Here is a 15969-nt window from a genome sequence, read left to right on the forward strand (position 1 = left end):
AAATTGGTGTTACAGTTTTTTTTTTAATTATCAAGTTGTACAAATTAACAAATAATAGCAAGAAATATGTAACAATCACTGGAAAAAGTGGAAAAAACCATGAAGAATAGTGTTATAAATTCTCAAACTGAACATTTTACTAGAAACTATTTGAATTAATATATCCACAATATACAATATTTCTTAAACTTCTTATCCAAATACCAAAGTGTTCTATTGAAATAAAATAGATTGGTATTATATAGAGACGCCAAGATTTAAAAATAAAATATGCAAGAAATTCTCTATATTCAAAATGAAAAGCCCTTTGGGCTGGTGTTTTGAGTCTCTATATGAATTTCAAAAAACCTATGTATTAATCAAGACCAAAATGTTTTAAAAGCAGCTAATATTAAAAATGTATTTGATTAACACAAAAGAAACTGATTACTATATGTGTGGTAACATTGTTATAATAAAATGAAATAAACCCAAGTTTACTGCAGCTGTATAAGGGTATTGAGTCAAAAAAACAGTTATCCAAAAGATCATAATAAAACTATAGTTGCTTCTTAAAAATTAATTTAATCAAGAAAATGAGTGATCATATTGTAACAATGAATCCAAAAATACTCAACTCCAAATCAAATAAATTAGCTGCTTTATTAAAGCTTTCAATCTATGAGTTGAGTTCAATTTATCAAGTTAAAAACTGTTAGTAACAAATCACAAAAGGTTTGTGGATTGGTAAATATGGTAAAATAAATCTAAAGAAAAAGATACTTTCATGTATGTTTAATAAATTAAATTCATCTTCAAACAAAACATTTAAATCAATAACTTCTAAAAATCAGCACTATACAGACAAATAATAACACTTCTGTGTAGAGTGATTTGTTCCTAATCCCAATCTTATTTCATTCTAAATAAACATCATATTATATAAAAAATACTACCATCACTTTCAGCTATCATCTTTATAGATATTTTTCAGCTTGTATCATCATATCCATAATAATACCCCTCATCAAATGCTCTATGCATATCTAAACTATTTCTTCGAATTCTTCTTCCTATTGGTTCTAAGTCATTATAACACCTATCAAATACCCTTTCAATAGCATCTATAGCATCTAATTTGGATATGTTTCTGGCAGCCAATATTGAACTTAATGCTTTGCTTTTAACACAATTTTGATGAGTGTTTTTAAAATCGAAGAATGAAGTATCACCATTGAGCCATGCTGAGAGAAAACTACAATGGGCTAGGTTTGCTGCTCTTATTTCGGTGCAAGCCAAATGATCAATATTTTTAAAATCCAAATTGTTTTTGCAGTAATCAAACATATGTATCATTTCATGGGTTAATATTCCTTGAACCATACCTGCATCTACTGCATTATTCTGGCAAATTACTACCTAAAACAACTTTTTTCAGTCAAATATAAACATACATGACATATACTTACTTGATTTAATATGGGATCAAAACCACCTGAAACTTGAGGGGCACACACTTCACAACTAATGTGTCTCCTAATGTCTAAAGAACAGCCAGCGGATTTCATTGCTCCTATCATTAATTTTACAAGGGGACTTTCTTTCCAACATCTATAAACCGCCCTTTCACATTTTACTTTTTCGGAGTTGTTTCGCCCTTTACCTGTTATTACATCCGTAAAGGATGTTTTTGCTTTAGAACGACGTTCTGGGTATAAATCATAGCCCCACTTACTGGCCTCTGTCGCGTTTATGTTTTTGGTTGCTGTTTTAGTATCTTTATCTGATTCTGGAGCATTATTAACGGTTTCTTTAACATTTTCCTGATATTCCCCAATTAGCGTCATACTAAATGTTTTTAGGTTATAAAATTATTTGAGGTTAAATTATGTAATTATTATATTTATAAATAAAATATTACATTGTTGATGTGACTATTTAAAATTAAATTGAAAAAGGCATTTAAAATTAGTTGTACGCCAAAAAATAACATTAATAAAAAATATAGAAAATTACATTTCAATTATATCTGTATTTTGAGTTGCATCAGCAGTCATTACATTTTTAATTTTAATCAAGAAGAGAGATAGACCGGCTTGGTTGGCGCAGTGGTAATGGCAATAGGACGGTCCACCTGTTATTGCGATAGTCGCGGGTTCGAATCCTGCTGGGACATGGCCGTAAATTTATGTTTGTGATTGTCCTAGGTAATAGTGCAAAATCCGACAAGGAAAATGGCCCCAGTCACGCCAATAACCAGGCTGAGTAAGACTGGATATCTTCTGGGACGACTTCTAAGTTGGTCACTCACCGTCGGTAGGCCTAATACCGAGGTGCCCACTTTAAACTGTAGGTCCAGTCCAGATAAACCCTCGTTGGTAATAGGAGACTTTAAAATATATACATAAAAAAGATAGGTTTTAATTTTAAATAGGACAAAAAATGAAAATTAAATGAATTTTATCATATAATATATAATGATTTGTATTGTTTGTTTTTTTGTGGAATAAATAATAATTTTCATTAATATAATTAATAATTTTTTTACTAATTAATTTTCATTAATTTAAAATGATTAATAGTGTAATCCCACATATAATTATTAAAATGAATTGTATTAATGAAACCAAATTATTCTTACTCTAATTTAATGGGTAAATGAATGCAAATAAAGGAAAAGGGCAGGTAATACAAATACATAATTTACTTTATTAGAAATAACAAAATAAAAAATATATATTTGTGCAAATTTTATATTAACTTATAAATAAATATATAAAGTAATGCAACTTAAATGATCTAAACAGCAATAAAAGCTAGAAATATGTGTTACAATATAAACCTAATGGTACATATGATTACTGGACAGAGCTGACAAGCAACATTATGATGGCTTTATATGCTTGGTCACTTATATTTTTGTTGTATATATAAATATCTGAACACTTCATCCATTGTGGCTTTATGAAAAAGGTAAAAGTTGTTATGATGAAGATGACACAGGGTGCTCTGATTCTGATCTCTTATTCTAGAAACTTTGGTGGTATAAATCACAAACGTTCATGAAACCTATATTATTTTTGTTGTTTTAGTGACTTGTTTATTAATAATATCGATATCCTTTTAGCAGGATCTGTATGCGAAGCTTCTCTAGTTATTTCTGGCGTTACCAGAGTTGTAGAGATTTATATGGAGATCCTTCTATAAGGGTAAAACTTTGGTTAGTTATTTTAACAATAGCTATGTTAGAATATTAGTAAATACTGCCTTATCAGTTTACCACAGTTTGTTGTGGTAGAACTTCAAATCGAAATATCCTTGTTCTGTCAATCCAGGGGTGTTTCGCCCTGGGGTAACTATTCCTGCTGCTTCTATCACCGGGCTTTTTGACATGGGCGTACGATGTAACGCTGCTTCCTCCAGATTTTCTACCTCGTCCTTTATTTCGTCCAGAGTGATGACCTCTTCCTCGCCATCTAAGATGTCGACGTCGTCGTCAACTTTACCATCCAAAGTTTCTTCACCATTACCGTTTTTCACCACGTTCTCGACGGGCTGAAGCATTTCAGTAACTTCCAAGTTGAGTGACTGGGGTCGATCAGCTTTCGACGCCTGACTGGTGGTGGGTTTCTGACTGGAATAGTGTATAAGATACTGGCTAGGATAGGTTTTTAAGTTGTGCGGTATTTTATTGAGATACTATTCGGGTCCTGCGAAAAGAAAATGAAAAAAAGCAAACATAAATAAAGAACAGAATATAAAAAAAGAAATACGTCAAGTTAGGATACATGTAGTATTGATTAATTTAAGGTAAGCGCGCATTTGTATGCATCGGACAGATTGAATACACTGGTTGCGGATTTTATTCTGTTTGTAAAACCCTAGGAGAACTACTATCCCTACTATGTACTTTAAGTAATTACAAAATACAAATAATAGTTATTTTCTTTCATTTCGTTCGTCTGAAATATATTTTAAATAAAACCTTAATGTAAAGGTAAAAACACACACCTTAAATTACTGCAATTCAAAGGACGTAACTACTTGTTGAATCGGTGGTATGAAGCAGACATCTCAGTCGGTCTACCTGTTCATTTATTATCCTGTTTTGACAGCTCTCACTTGTAATGAAATTAGTATTAAATACCGAAAGAATATTGCCCCCCCAGAATGTTCTTTGTGATCTTTTGGACTGCACTGTTTTCCCCCAAATTTACATGGAGTCATATCCTTGAAAAGTTTTTGTTTGTTTTGCTTTGCTACTGTCTGCCTTGATGTTATATATAGCATATAATTATATAGCATTATAATTTACAAGAGAAGCATTTGTATATATCTATTATTATTTCGAAATTTCAATCAAATAGAAGAGATTCTAATGCTATGCTTCATGAAATTAATTAATGTTATAGTTATACTATAGTTAATGGTTGCTATGGAATAAATTGTTAATAGAATTTCTTAATTATAAATTCAGCTGGCATATGTTTGTATTCATAACATTAAAAAAGTAGTCTATGGATTGAAATATGTAATTTCAAGTAAGCAATGGGAGCACTCTGAAGTAAAATTTAAACAAAAACAATTTGATAACATAAAATAATAATATTAAATACTTCCCTGGCTATATTAACATTTTATTATTTTCATCCATTTGCTCTCAAATATGTCAAATATTCAAATGTAAAATGATAAAATTGATTTTATTACCTGATTTTGAAAAAATCAAGGTTCATCCAAAATACTGTAATTAAATTGTTTTATTTTAGAAAATAAGTACTTGCACGTATTTTTCCATAAACTTATGCTCTCTAGGATACTTTTATTTAGTTCTTCAACCACATATAATGAATATAAATGTTAAACAAATAAAATATCTCCAAGACATACAAGTGTTCACATACTAGGTACCAATTAGGCATTTCTAGAGCTTTCTTTTTTGTTTTGATTGAAACCGCATACTACATGACCTAGTACAATTATAAACGTGCTATAAAATAGTTCTATGCGTTAAATAACAGAATAAAATGTAATTAACATAAAAGGCATATTTGCATGCAGGTCATTGTGGAACATGAGAAATATACTCACCCTGCTGTTTCAGCATTCCGTTTTATTACCGGTGAATCATTATGAATTATCTGGAAATTTAGTGGAGTTCATTATAATTGGTTTAGTACAAAGATTGTGTAGTGTGTAAAATTGGTGGTGCGTGAAATAATGGTGAATGCGCTAGGACACGTTAAAGTACATCATATTATATTAGTTATAAGCTAATTTCATACAATATTCAAAAATAAAATCTCATAAAATGTATATAGTCTAATTATCGCGACGTATATAAAAATAAATAATGAGAATACCGCACTGTCCAATACTCTGTTTATCTAGAACTCATTGATTTTTATCTAATTTCTATCAATTTTAATTTTCATGTGTTTCTTGTGTTTTGTTTTCTTTGAACAATAATGAGAAAAGTCTGTAATTGTTTAAAGTTGAATCCTTGAACCATATTATTACTGTTATACATTTGTCGATAAGTTTTGAGTAAAACACGTTCCTTGTTACCTGATCATTAATTATTTGGATTACATTTAAATTATTGATTCAAAATAAAATTTTGCTCATATTCGTTAAACCACTGTAACCTATTTACCCACTTAGCAAATGTTAATGAGTGTTGTCTGTATATACTGGGTAATGTGAAGAAGTTAATACCTGTCCCATACTACAAGGTGGTCTTGGAGCAGCATATCGACCATACGGTGATGTCGGATATCCTTGCTGTAAGCTATTAGCTGATTTATTTCTAGGCGAGTGGCTGTTAGGAACAACAGTTATATTAAGTGTTACCATAAATTAGTGAAGATAGTTGGGAATGAAAAAGCACCGTCGTTTCTTTGATTTTACTGCTATTATTAGTGTGTGTTAATTTTGAAGTTCCCAGTCCGAATCCAGCGAATTAGAATAACCGCAAGGAGTAATTAAAAGTTATTATGTCCCAATATATTCAAGTGCTGTTTCATTGTTTAATAAGAACTTGTTATAAAATTATACGACAAAATAGACTGATATAATTGCTTGCCTCGGATCTGATCCTGTAGACTTTGGACTGTCCACTACTTTTGGGAAAAATCCATCAAAGACGACGTAATTGTTCATTTGCTTGATGGGATTGTTGAGCCCGTAATGTTTGTTCAAGAATCCTAAAAATTTGTCGCTGGGTCTGTCGATGGCTAGCTTAACGGGTTCCACTTGTTCCATCTAAAATAAAATGTTTACCTCGGTTATCTTGCTGTTACCGTTGAAACTTATTGCTATGGGGATTACAAACATGCATCGTGTTACTTACTTTTAACATATGCTCGAATAATTTTCTTCCAAATCCGGACCTCTGTCTGGATTCATGGACGTAAAAGTCTAGGACGCATATGGGGGTGACTTGGTGGTGTTGTCCTTCTCGGTCAAAGATGTAGAGACCTTTCTCGCCAGTTTTCAACATCCCAGTCACTGCTCCTTTTCCACTGAAACAAATAAATAAATATGTAATTTCCAGTTGGATTAAATAAAGTTTTTGATAAAAATTTTATTTATTTTAATATGTTGTATTTTATCACTTTTGAGGTTGTTGGAAATAGGGTATATGATATTTGGCTTGTTCAATTTTTTTGCCTTCTGTATATTTATTTAAAAGTGAAAATTTATTAAGTTTAAATAATGTGAAGACAAATTTCTGTTAAGTTAATTGTTTGCTATATTTCATTTCACTTTTCTTATTTCTTCTCAATTCATGGGTTGTATATATAAATTATAAGTAATTGGAAGCAAATTACTTGGTACTTCTATTATTTGTGAGACATATTTTTGGAGTTAAAAAGTCTATTATAAAGTTCTTGAAAAATATATTATTTATTTTAATATGTTGTATCTACTGGTTGCATTTTATCAGTTTTAAGGTTGTTGGAAATAATGCATATAATATTTTGGCTTGTTCAGTTTTATTGCTTTCTGTATATTTATTTAAAAGTGAAAACTTATTAAGTTTAACTAATGTGAAGACAAATTTCTGGTAAATTAGCTGTTTGCTATATATTTCAGTTCACTTTTCTTACTTCTTCTCAATTCATGGATTGTATATATAAATTATAAGTAATTCTAAGCAAATTACTTGATACTTCTGTTATTTGTGAGACATATTTTTGGAGTTAAAAAGTCTATTACAAAGTTCTTGATAAATATATTATTTATTTTAATATGTTTTATTTACTGGTGTATTTTATCAGTTTTGAGGTTGTTACAAATAGTGCATATGATATTTTGGCTTGTTCAGTTTTTTTGTCTTACTTTCTGTATATTTATTTAAAAGTGAAAACTTATTAAGTTCAAATAATACGAACACAAATTTCTGGTAAATTAATTATTTACTATATATTTCAGTTTATTTTTCTTATTTCTTTTCAATTCATAGATTGTATATATAAATTATAAGTAATTCTAAGCAAATTATTTGATACTTCTGTTATTTGTGAGACATATTTTTGGAGTTAAAAAGTCTATTACAAAGTTCTTGATAAATATATTATTTATTTTAATATGTTTTATTTACTGGATGTATTTTATCAGTTTTGAGGTTGCTACAAATAGTACATATGATATTTTGGCTTGTTCAGTTTTTTGTCTTACTTTCTGTATATTTATTTAAAAGTGAAAACTTATTAAGTTCAAATAATACGAACACAAATTTCTGGTAAATTAATTAGTTACTATATATTTCAGTTTATTTTTCTTATTTCTTTTCAATTCATGGGTTGTATATATAAGTTATAAGTAATTCTAAGCAAATTATTTGGTACTTCCATTATTTGTGGACAGATTTTTAGAGTTAAAAAGTCTATTCGTGATCAAGTGATATATTTAGTATACATGATAAAATATAACACCTATTAAAAGAAAACTTTAGATAGTTTAGGTAACAGATCGATTCTATGGTAAATATATTAAATATATTTTGAAATAATCCACTTTTAAAATCTTTTTTAGATTCTTCAGTAGATTAAGAGTGTTATGTAGACAGGGTACGGCCAAAATAACTGATAAAATATATATGGCGAAATAAAGCGAAGGAAGTAGAACATCCGAGTGTCTTTCAATGTGTCTATTCGATTTAGACTTTTCGTTAGATAACTATATTGGATGCTTTTTAGTACATTTATGTTACATTTGCTTTGATGAAGCTATGGTTTATAATAGTTGTTAATAGTTCATAGAATCATACTCTCTGTGATTCCATCAAATACATAATTTCTTTAATATACATTTTTAATTTTTATTGCCAAATTTTTTTCTGTTTATGGTTGTGTTTTTCACCTTTTTTATTTATTTTTTTCCTTTTTTCCTTTTTTAATAACCTCACTATTGATTTAATGTATCTTTGAAGCCAATTATTCTTTTTCTATAGCCACGGCCAAACAGTCAATTATTATTTTATCCGTATTATAATTACTACGTTCATGAACCAAATCGGTGATATTACGGTTGATACAGTTCGCTGACGCTTCTCCATATGATTTCGTGCGTCTCCTTCAAGAGTGAAATTCGAAATAAAACGATCTACGGTAAAATTTGACATCGCATTTGGAGCATGAAGCGCTCTGAACCGCATTGTGGTTACTGCGGTGTGTGGTACAAATGAGATACAAATGAGGACGGTTGGGTTAAGTTATTTTTTCGTTATAGTAGACTATCATTAATATGTTTTTTTCTGCGAAGAACATAAAAATTAAAAAAAAAAACGGTTCATCGAATTTACAACACATCGTTTCTATTAAACCTTGATCCTAGTTTAATCCTAGTTCTAGTTCTAGATCCTAGTTAATGTTCCTAATGCTTTAACTTATATCTCGTTACATTCGTTATCCTTGCATCAGATAAATCATCGTGTTTGCAACCTATAACTCTATTCAGAGTTTTTTGTTCATACGTCATCAAGATGTTAATGTGTCGCCTGCCGTAACTTGTAAATTAGTTTCAGAATCAGACAATATATTCCTTCTCATTTTATTTTAGTTAAAAAGAGACACAATGTTGTCTAATTAGTTCGAACACGAACGAATGAGCGTGTCAAAGTCTTCAAAGCAATAGTGATATATTATAACTCTAACCTATAAACTATTGTGGCTCTATAATTAACTGTAGTGTTTAGATGTATTATAATGTTAAAATAAATTATATTTCTTAACATTTTTGTTTAACTATTTTATTTAGATTAGAATTTTGTTGCATGTCAAAGCCAAACTGAACTAAAACTCAGAGTTCATGCGACAATATTGCGACGTTTTGACCTCACAAATTTTGATGACCTATGTACAAAATAACTTTGAAGATATTTGAAAATAACGTTGAAACTATGTATTGTATATTCTTCAATATTGGACCAAGGATTACAAGGATGTGAATTTACTGTTATGCTTGTTTGCAATGGTACATACATATGGTTGAATAGATATCTAAACGTCATTCTACGGAGTAGAAAACAGTCATTATATATGAAGACGCGATTAACTTTCACAGTTCACCAAAAACCGAACACTATAAAAAATATTAAGGCTATATTAATAAGAAATAATTAAATAGTTAAGCTTACACATATTTTCTCTTTCAAATTAACATGGATTAGGTAATATCGACATATAGAGCTACATAGCTCAATGGGCTCACATGAGCATGTCTGGATTGAAGAGATTTGTGGTGATCTATATATCTCTGTAATCTCGGTTTTTCGTTGACCTATCTAGGCATTGTAGTAAAGTATAAATGAAAATATATCAGCTTGACAAGACACATCACTTCACATTAGAAATGACGAAGAAAGCCTGCGTTTAGTACTAAATTTCAATAGCTGGCTGAACAACTACAGCTCTTGATTGAAAAACAACTTTTCTAGCATGGTCTTGGAGAATAACACAAATAATTTATTTAGAGTACCTCATCTCGAATAGTTCAAGTAAATGAGGTTTAATTTTAACAATACCAAAGACTTGGGCCTTAAATATAAATATTTTTATTATGGACCAGTTTATCTGGTGATTTTATATAGGCGATTCTCATTTCTACATTGTTATCATTCATAGATATTAAACGATGATTATAATGTTAGGTGATAATGTTTATCGACAATTAATTTATTAAGTGCTTGCATACATTTTGTAAGTAAACGACCTAATCTAACCGTTGAATTGGATAATTTTGAATTTTTTTTTTTTGACAACTATTTCCATTTAGTATTATTGAGTAATTTAGAGTCTACAGACACTATAGAGTATATATAGAAGTTTTATTTAAATAGGTGAAATCGAGGAAATGTTTGACGTGGTTCAACTAATGCTGGCTCTGAAACCACTTTTTTTATTAGTTCATTCGAATAGTCCTACCAAGGCATTTGGTTGGCTAATTTCTATTAGCCGACTGTTTGTTTCTATGGTTGATTTATGACGCCTTTTTTGTGTGTTTGACATTGAGCACGATGTGTCTGATATTTTTGTGCCTTAATTATAATCACTATTATTTGATTATAATGTATCTCATTCTCAAAAGTGTTGTCTATGCAGTGTGTGTGCGGAAAAAAAACCAGATGTAGTTTTCCTTGGAGGAAACAACCCAAGTTAGCCAAATTAAGGATGTGTGTGTTGACGTAGCATTACTTTTACCTGGTACGTATACAATTATTTATATAGAGCATTCGTATTCATACATATAGTCTATTCAAAGTTTATTTGTATATGCGTCATCAAGATGTTCAATGTATTGCCATTTTATTCAAGTTAAAATGAAACACAATGCTGTCTGATTAGTTTGAACACGTAAAGGAATGAGCCTGTCAAAATATCCAGTTGTCAGACTATGCAAAATTCTTGAAAGCAATAGTGATAAGAGGTTATAACTCTAACCTATAAACTATTGTAACTGTATAATTAACTGTAGTTTTTAGATGTACTATAATGTTAAAATAAATTATATTTGATAACATTTTTATTCAATTATTTTATTTAGCTTAGAATATTGTTGTATGAACGAAAACTCAGAGTTGATGCGGCAACATTGCGACGTTTTGACGTCACAAATTTCGATGACGCATATACAAATAAACTTTAAATAGACTATATGTATATTGTTTTTTACAGGAATACAACAGAAAAAATCATGAAAATATTACTCACACTTTAAACCCAAAATATGTTCAAATGGGGCGAAGGCAAAATTACATTAAAGGTAAATGTGTATATATTGCATGAAAAGTCCTTGTTGCCCATTAAAAAATTGTTTAGAAAGTGCCATCAATTAAAGACTTAATTATTTTGAGGGTTCATTTGCTTGAAACAAATGTATATTGGTTAAGATACTAGAAAATAACTGGAATTGAAATATAAGAAAATGTACTGGCTAATTGGAAGAAAATCACAATTATCAGTACATAATAAATTGCTATTATATAAGCAAATACTGAAACCTATATGGACATACGGAGTTCAATTATGGGGATGTTCTGCAAAGAGTAACATAAATAAAATACAAATTTTTCAGAACAAAGTCCTGAGAGGTATTGTGGGTGCACCCAAATACTATAGGACTGATTACCTACATCGAGACCTTCAGATACCCACAGTCAGTCAAGAAATCAAGAGAATTGCAAGGGGGCATGAGGAAAGACTCCATTCTCATACTAATATTGAAATATTGCAACTTTTGGATAACACCAGAACAGGACACAGACTCAAAAGAATCAAACCATCTGATCTTGTGTAGTGTTGTGTAGTGAGGTGCATATATTAAATAATTCGGCAGTGACATGTATAAACATTATTTCATCAGAGACTGAGTTAGGGCCAATGGGTCCTCCTAGTTATATATTTAGATTTAAGTTATCATAAAGACAAATTGTAGGTTAGACGGAAACGACTAGTAACAATATATTAATTAAATAATAAAAAAGGAGGTTAAGATACTTATAATTAATATTTGATAGCGATTAAAACCAACTTCAAAGTAATCCGTTGGTAGTATTTAAAATAATTTTGTAAATAGATAAATAAGTTTAGGTAGGTATTAAGCTAAATTGTGTGTATATTAGAATATAAAATACGTGTAGTAGGTAGGTTAAATAAGGTTTTTCTTTATTTTTATTTAGTTATTACAACGACTATTATGTACATTTATTTTAAAATGTTTTTTTTGTGTTGAAAATCTAAGTTTGATTTTTTAAAAATTTTTAGTGAATTCCTTATTTATTTTTTGAAGTCGGTTAAATTTTTTGTTAAAAATATTTTATTTTTCTCTTTTTAGTGTTAGATATTTATAGAATAAATTACGCAGTTATATTATTTAATATCACAATGGGTAGACAAAGTAAAGGTGTAGCCCGTATGAGAAAAAATAGGGATAAAGAAACAAAGATTGAAAATAAGGAACGCTTCAGGCTCCGGGGTCCACTACCTATTCTAGATGATTTGGCAAATGTTTTAACTGAACTCGCACCCCCCGACACGGAAATAAACGCTTTGACAATTACATCATAGAAGCAATTGTCTATTGTATTTCTGCAACGTCTTATATACTAGAGGTTGTGCTTAAAAAGAAAATTGAATGGCTTTTGCAGTGAACGACTTCCATTTTTCCGTCCCATTATACATAAATACCTGATTATTTTAGATAAAAAAATTATGAAAACTTTCTACATGCGTTTGAAATTAGAGCGTTTCCCTCGCCCCAGCAGATCCTGACTTGGTTCCATGGGGACCACCTCGGAGGTGCACTCTTTCGAATAAAAAAATAATTTTGAAAATCGGCCCGCAATTGACAGGAGAAATCGGTGAAAATACATTAAAAAATATACACACGAACATAGAACCTCCCCCTTTTTCGAAGTCGGTTAAAAAATAGATAAGTATCGTAGATATATGTTCTACGAAACATTATATTTTTGGTTCTTCTACGGTCCGACCTTAGTCCGTAAATAGATGGAACAAAAAGTCCCGAATGGTTTCTATAAATATCGCAAATTCGCGGAATTCCTGTTCGATTTTAATTGAAATTTTCGATATCCGATAGTGACACGGCACGTTTGTCCGACAATAAAAAGCAACAAAGCGATCGATATCTTCGAAATCGCTTGTCTATTTGTTGGTTTCACGGACTCGACCTTATTTCTATCCTTTGGCGATTTTTTTTGGCCCGTTTTTCTTCAATAACTAATTTTTGCCTCATTATTAACCACCTATGTGGAGGATCTATCATGAATTCGGTTGTTTATTGTCACAGAGTGTTCTACGAATTTTAATTAATGGCATATTACAACTTTCCTTCATATCAAAAAAACTCTATTATTGATTTTAATAACAGAAACATTGTTAACGTTAATTAGATATCATGTGAATGGGTTTTAAGGGCAGTTTTCTGGTGTTATTATTTCATTTCTAAAGATGTTTGTGAAGATGTATGTAAAAAGTCTAGCTTTAGCATGATGGAAGACAACCCTACTAACGATTAACTCTGGTCATTGAGATTATAGTAGTAGATTTATATTTCATCACCAGGCTATCCTATATGATATATTTATTTATTTATATGTTATAGACCCATCAGCCTCTGGGACTATTTAGGGTCTGTTTACAGATATACAACATACAATACATTTCCAGGTTCTACAGCCTAAGACACTGGTCCATCGCACCTCCCAGGTTGACCAACCGTCTTTGCGAGTTGTATCTTCGGCATTCGATTAGTATGTATTTGGTTGATAGTGAGGAACCACATTCGACGCATAGTAGTGGACTTCTTCCCTTAATGAGAAACTCATGGGTCAGTTTGCAGTGACCATTTCTGAGTCGCGAGAATAAGCCTAAGTGCTAGTGGTGTTAAGGCCCTGATAATACTCTTTTTTCATCTCCAATAGCTTGTTGTTTTCAATCAATACACAACTACCAATATTCATAGTGTTGCTATGATTATCTCTCCTAAGCACTCTTAGCGAGTGTAGAGGTAGATATGGTTGGAGGCACTTTAAGGAGCTCATTGAATTAGAGGCGATAACTGAGCGAGGTCAGGGCCCTATACATGGCAAACTTCTATTTTTTTTTCTAGAATTATTATATTTCGCAATACGTAAATATTTTATTTAAACTTTTACGGTTGTTCAAGTTCGCTTCGATCGATTTCAAACAAGGACGATGATTAGAAACTTAACTATGCGGCTTATTGAATAGGCATCAGCCAATATAATGAATAAATAATGAGTCACAGTTGGAATAGGAAATTTGTAAAAAGACCGAGAACGTCGCGAATTTCAAATATAGTTAAACGTAGAGTTTTTTATTTGAAAATTTACATTGCATTGTACATCATCATCATGACTAATGAAACGTGTTTTAATTATGCGTATACTATAAAGAACTTTTAATTAATTAAGAACGCCGTTAATTATGCATTTTTTTTATATTTTAGAAATATCTTATATTTTAAGTAACATTTCAATATTTAAGTAACAATTCATAGTTGTGGAGCATAGTATAAAAATAAACTTCTCAATGATCTTGATTGCTTATATATGAATCTATCATATACCGCGACAAAACTTTAGCACATTATATTTTTTCATTACAATTCTTAATAAAAATGAATTTTAAAGCTTACACATTCTACGATTAAAGAAGGTTAGTCATGTTGTTCATGTTAACATTACAAAGAGACAGCTACTGTATATTTATAAGTTATAAAGGTGGTGTCAGTAAAAGTTTCTTTCTTCTTAAATGCATAGTATCTTGTAGGAGACGGTGAAAAGCCTTTATAGTTGTTTACACGACAGCTGCAGAAGCGATTTGGTTGGCTCCTAAGATAGAACTGAAGCGACCTGCAAAATTGCTTGCATCCTATAGTATATCCTGTAGTTTTTTTAAATATAATTTTCCTTTTCATTGAATATAATGTTGATTTTTCAAAATAAGCTATTTACTACTTAATATTTATATATGCCGGCTTGGTTGATGCAGTGGTAAAGACGACAGGACGGTCCTACTGTTGGTGCGATAGTCGCGAGTTCGAATACTGCTGGGGAATGTTCGTAAATTTATGTATGCGATGGATTAACTCTCTCTTGATGTGCTTAGGCAAGAGTACAAAATCAGAGATGGAAAATGATCCCAGTCACTCCAGTAACTAAGCCGGATAATACCGAATGTTTCCTGAGATGATTTCTAAGTTGGTCACTCGCTAGTCGGTAGGCTTAATGTCGAGGACCGTGCGGTAGCTCACATTAAGGGGGACATCCAGGAGCAAAATAGGACGCAGCTTGGTGAGGTGAGGCTCCGAGAGTCACGACGAGATATTGTGGGTTTAAAGTACGATAGCTACTGCGCAATATTTCTCCGCAACGTACCGGGATGCAGTTTTGGCTAAGGTAATCCTACGGAACGCAGTGTTATTGTCGCAGTTTTTCGCATTAAGTCACGGTAAGTGTTTGAAAATGGAATAAGAATGAATCGAAGCTGTGCGAAGTCGATAAGTTTGGTACGATACAAGTCATGACGGCTACATGAGAACAAAACTAAAAACGGAAATATGGAACTTTCATGTATATATAGAGTTCAGTAGTTGTTAGTGCAATATTAATTGCCATTATACCAAGCCTAGTTCTGTTTACAGCTTTATTGTGAAGCGAGAACTGCAGTCGTATTTGCGCGATTTCGGTGTCTGCCAGTTGTGGCACTGCGTCACCTCACCAAGCTGCATCCCATTTTGCGGCTGGCCTAAACAGTAGGCCCAGTACAGATAAACCCTAGTTGGTAAAAAGGAGACTCTAACATATATATTAAACATTTAATATACCGTAAAATACACGAAAATCTATATAGAAACACTAAAATGGAGAGTTGCACTTCATCTGTCATATTGACCGTTGCCTGAGCAGAACTTCACATCGTATGAAAATGTCATTGGGTT

General features: G+C 31.1%; 2 protein-coding genes across 2 annotated transcripts in view; both read right to left on the reverse strand.

The window, feature by feature from the left end:
* Window positions 1–759: 759 nt before the first annotated feature.
* LOC143204335 (mitochondrial inner membrane protease ATP23 homolog) lies at window positions 760–1859 on the reverse strand. The gene is made up of 2 exons (XM_076416923.1): window positions 1449–1859; window positions 760–1398 (listed from the first exon to the last, which is right to left on the reverse strand). The coding sequence occupies exons 1-2, from the start codon at window positions 1824–1826 to the stop codon at window positions 970–972; spliced, it is 807 nt and encodes a 268-aa protein (XP_076273038.1). The 5' UTR covers window positions 1827–1859; the 3' UTR covers window positions 760–969.
* Window positions 1860–3114: 1255 nt separating this feature from the next.
* Atat (alpha-tubulin acetylase) overlaps window positions 3115–15969 on the reverse strand; it is a 60594-nt gene continuing 47739 nt past the window's right edge. The window contains exons 3-7 of the mRNA XM_076416675.1: window positions 6332–6503; window positions 6065–6243; window positions 5698–5800; window positions 5071–5120; window positions 3115–3613 (exon numbers count right to left, since the gene is read on the reverse strand). Coding sequence (XP_076272790.1) covers window positions 3256–3613; window positions 5071–5120; window positions 5698–5800; window positions 6065–6243; window positions 6332–6503 — 862 coding nt within the window. The 3' untranslated portion in view covers window positions 3115–3255. The remainder of the gene's footprint in view (window positions 3614–5070; window positions 5121–5697; window positions 5801–6064; window positions 6244–6331; window positions 6504–15969) is intronic.

Source organism: Rhynchophorus ferrugineus, unplaced genomic scaffold (genome assembly GCF_030347505.1).
Source record: "Rhynchophorus ferrugineus isolate W39M unplaced genomic scaffold, kcgeb_rfMv2 rfM10, whole genome shotgun sequence".
Taxonomy (NCBI): domain Eukaryota; kingdom Metazoa; phylum Arthropoda; class Insecta; order Coleoptera; family Curculionidae; genus Rhynchophorus; species Rhynchophorus ferrugineus.

Excerpts from the sequence above, each read along its gene's own strand:
- LOC143204335 (XM_076416923.1), bottom strand. The coding sequence starts at position 1,826 with ATGACGCTAATTGGGGAATATCAGGAAAATGTTAAAGAAACCGTTAAT. Across the intron at positions 1,399-1,448 it reads TTGATCCCATATTAAATCAA|GTAGTAATTTGCCAGAATAA; the intron begins GTAAGTATATGT and ends AAGTTGTTTTAG.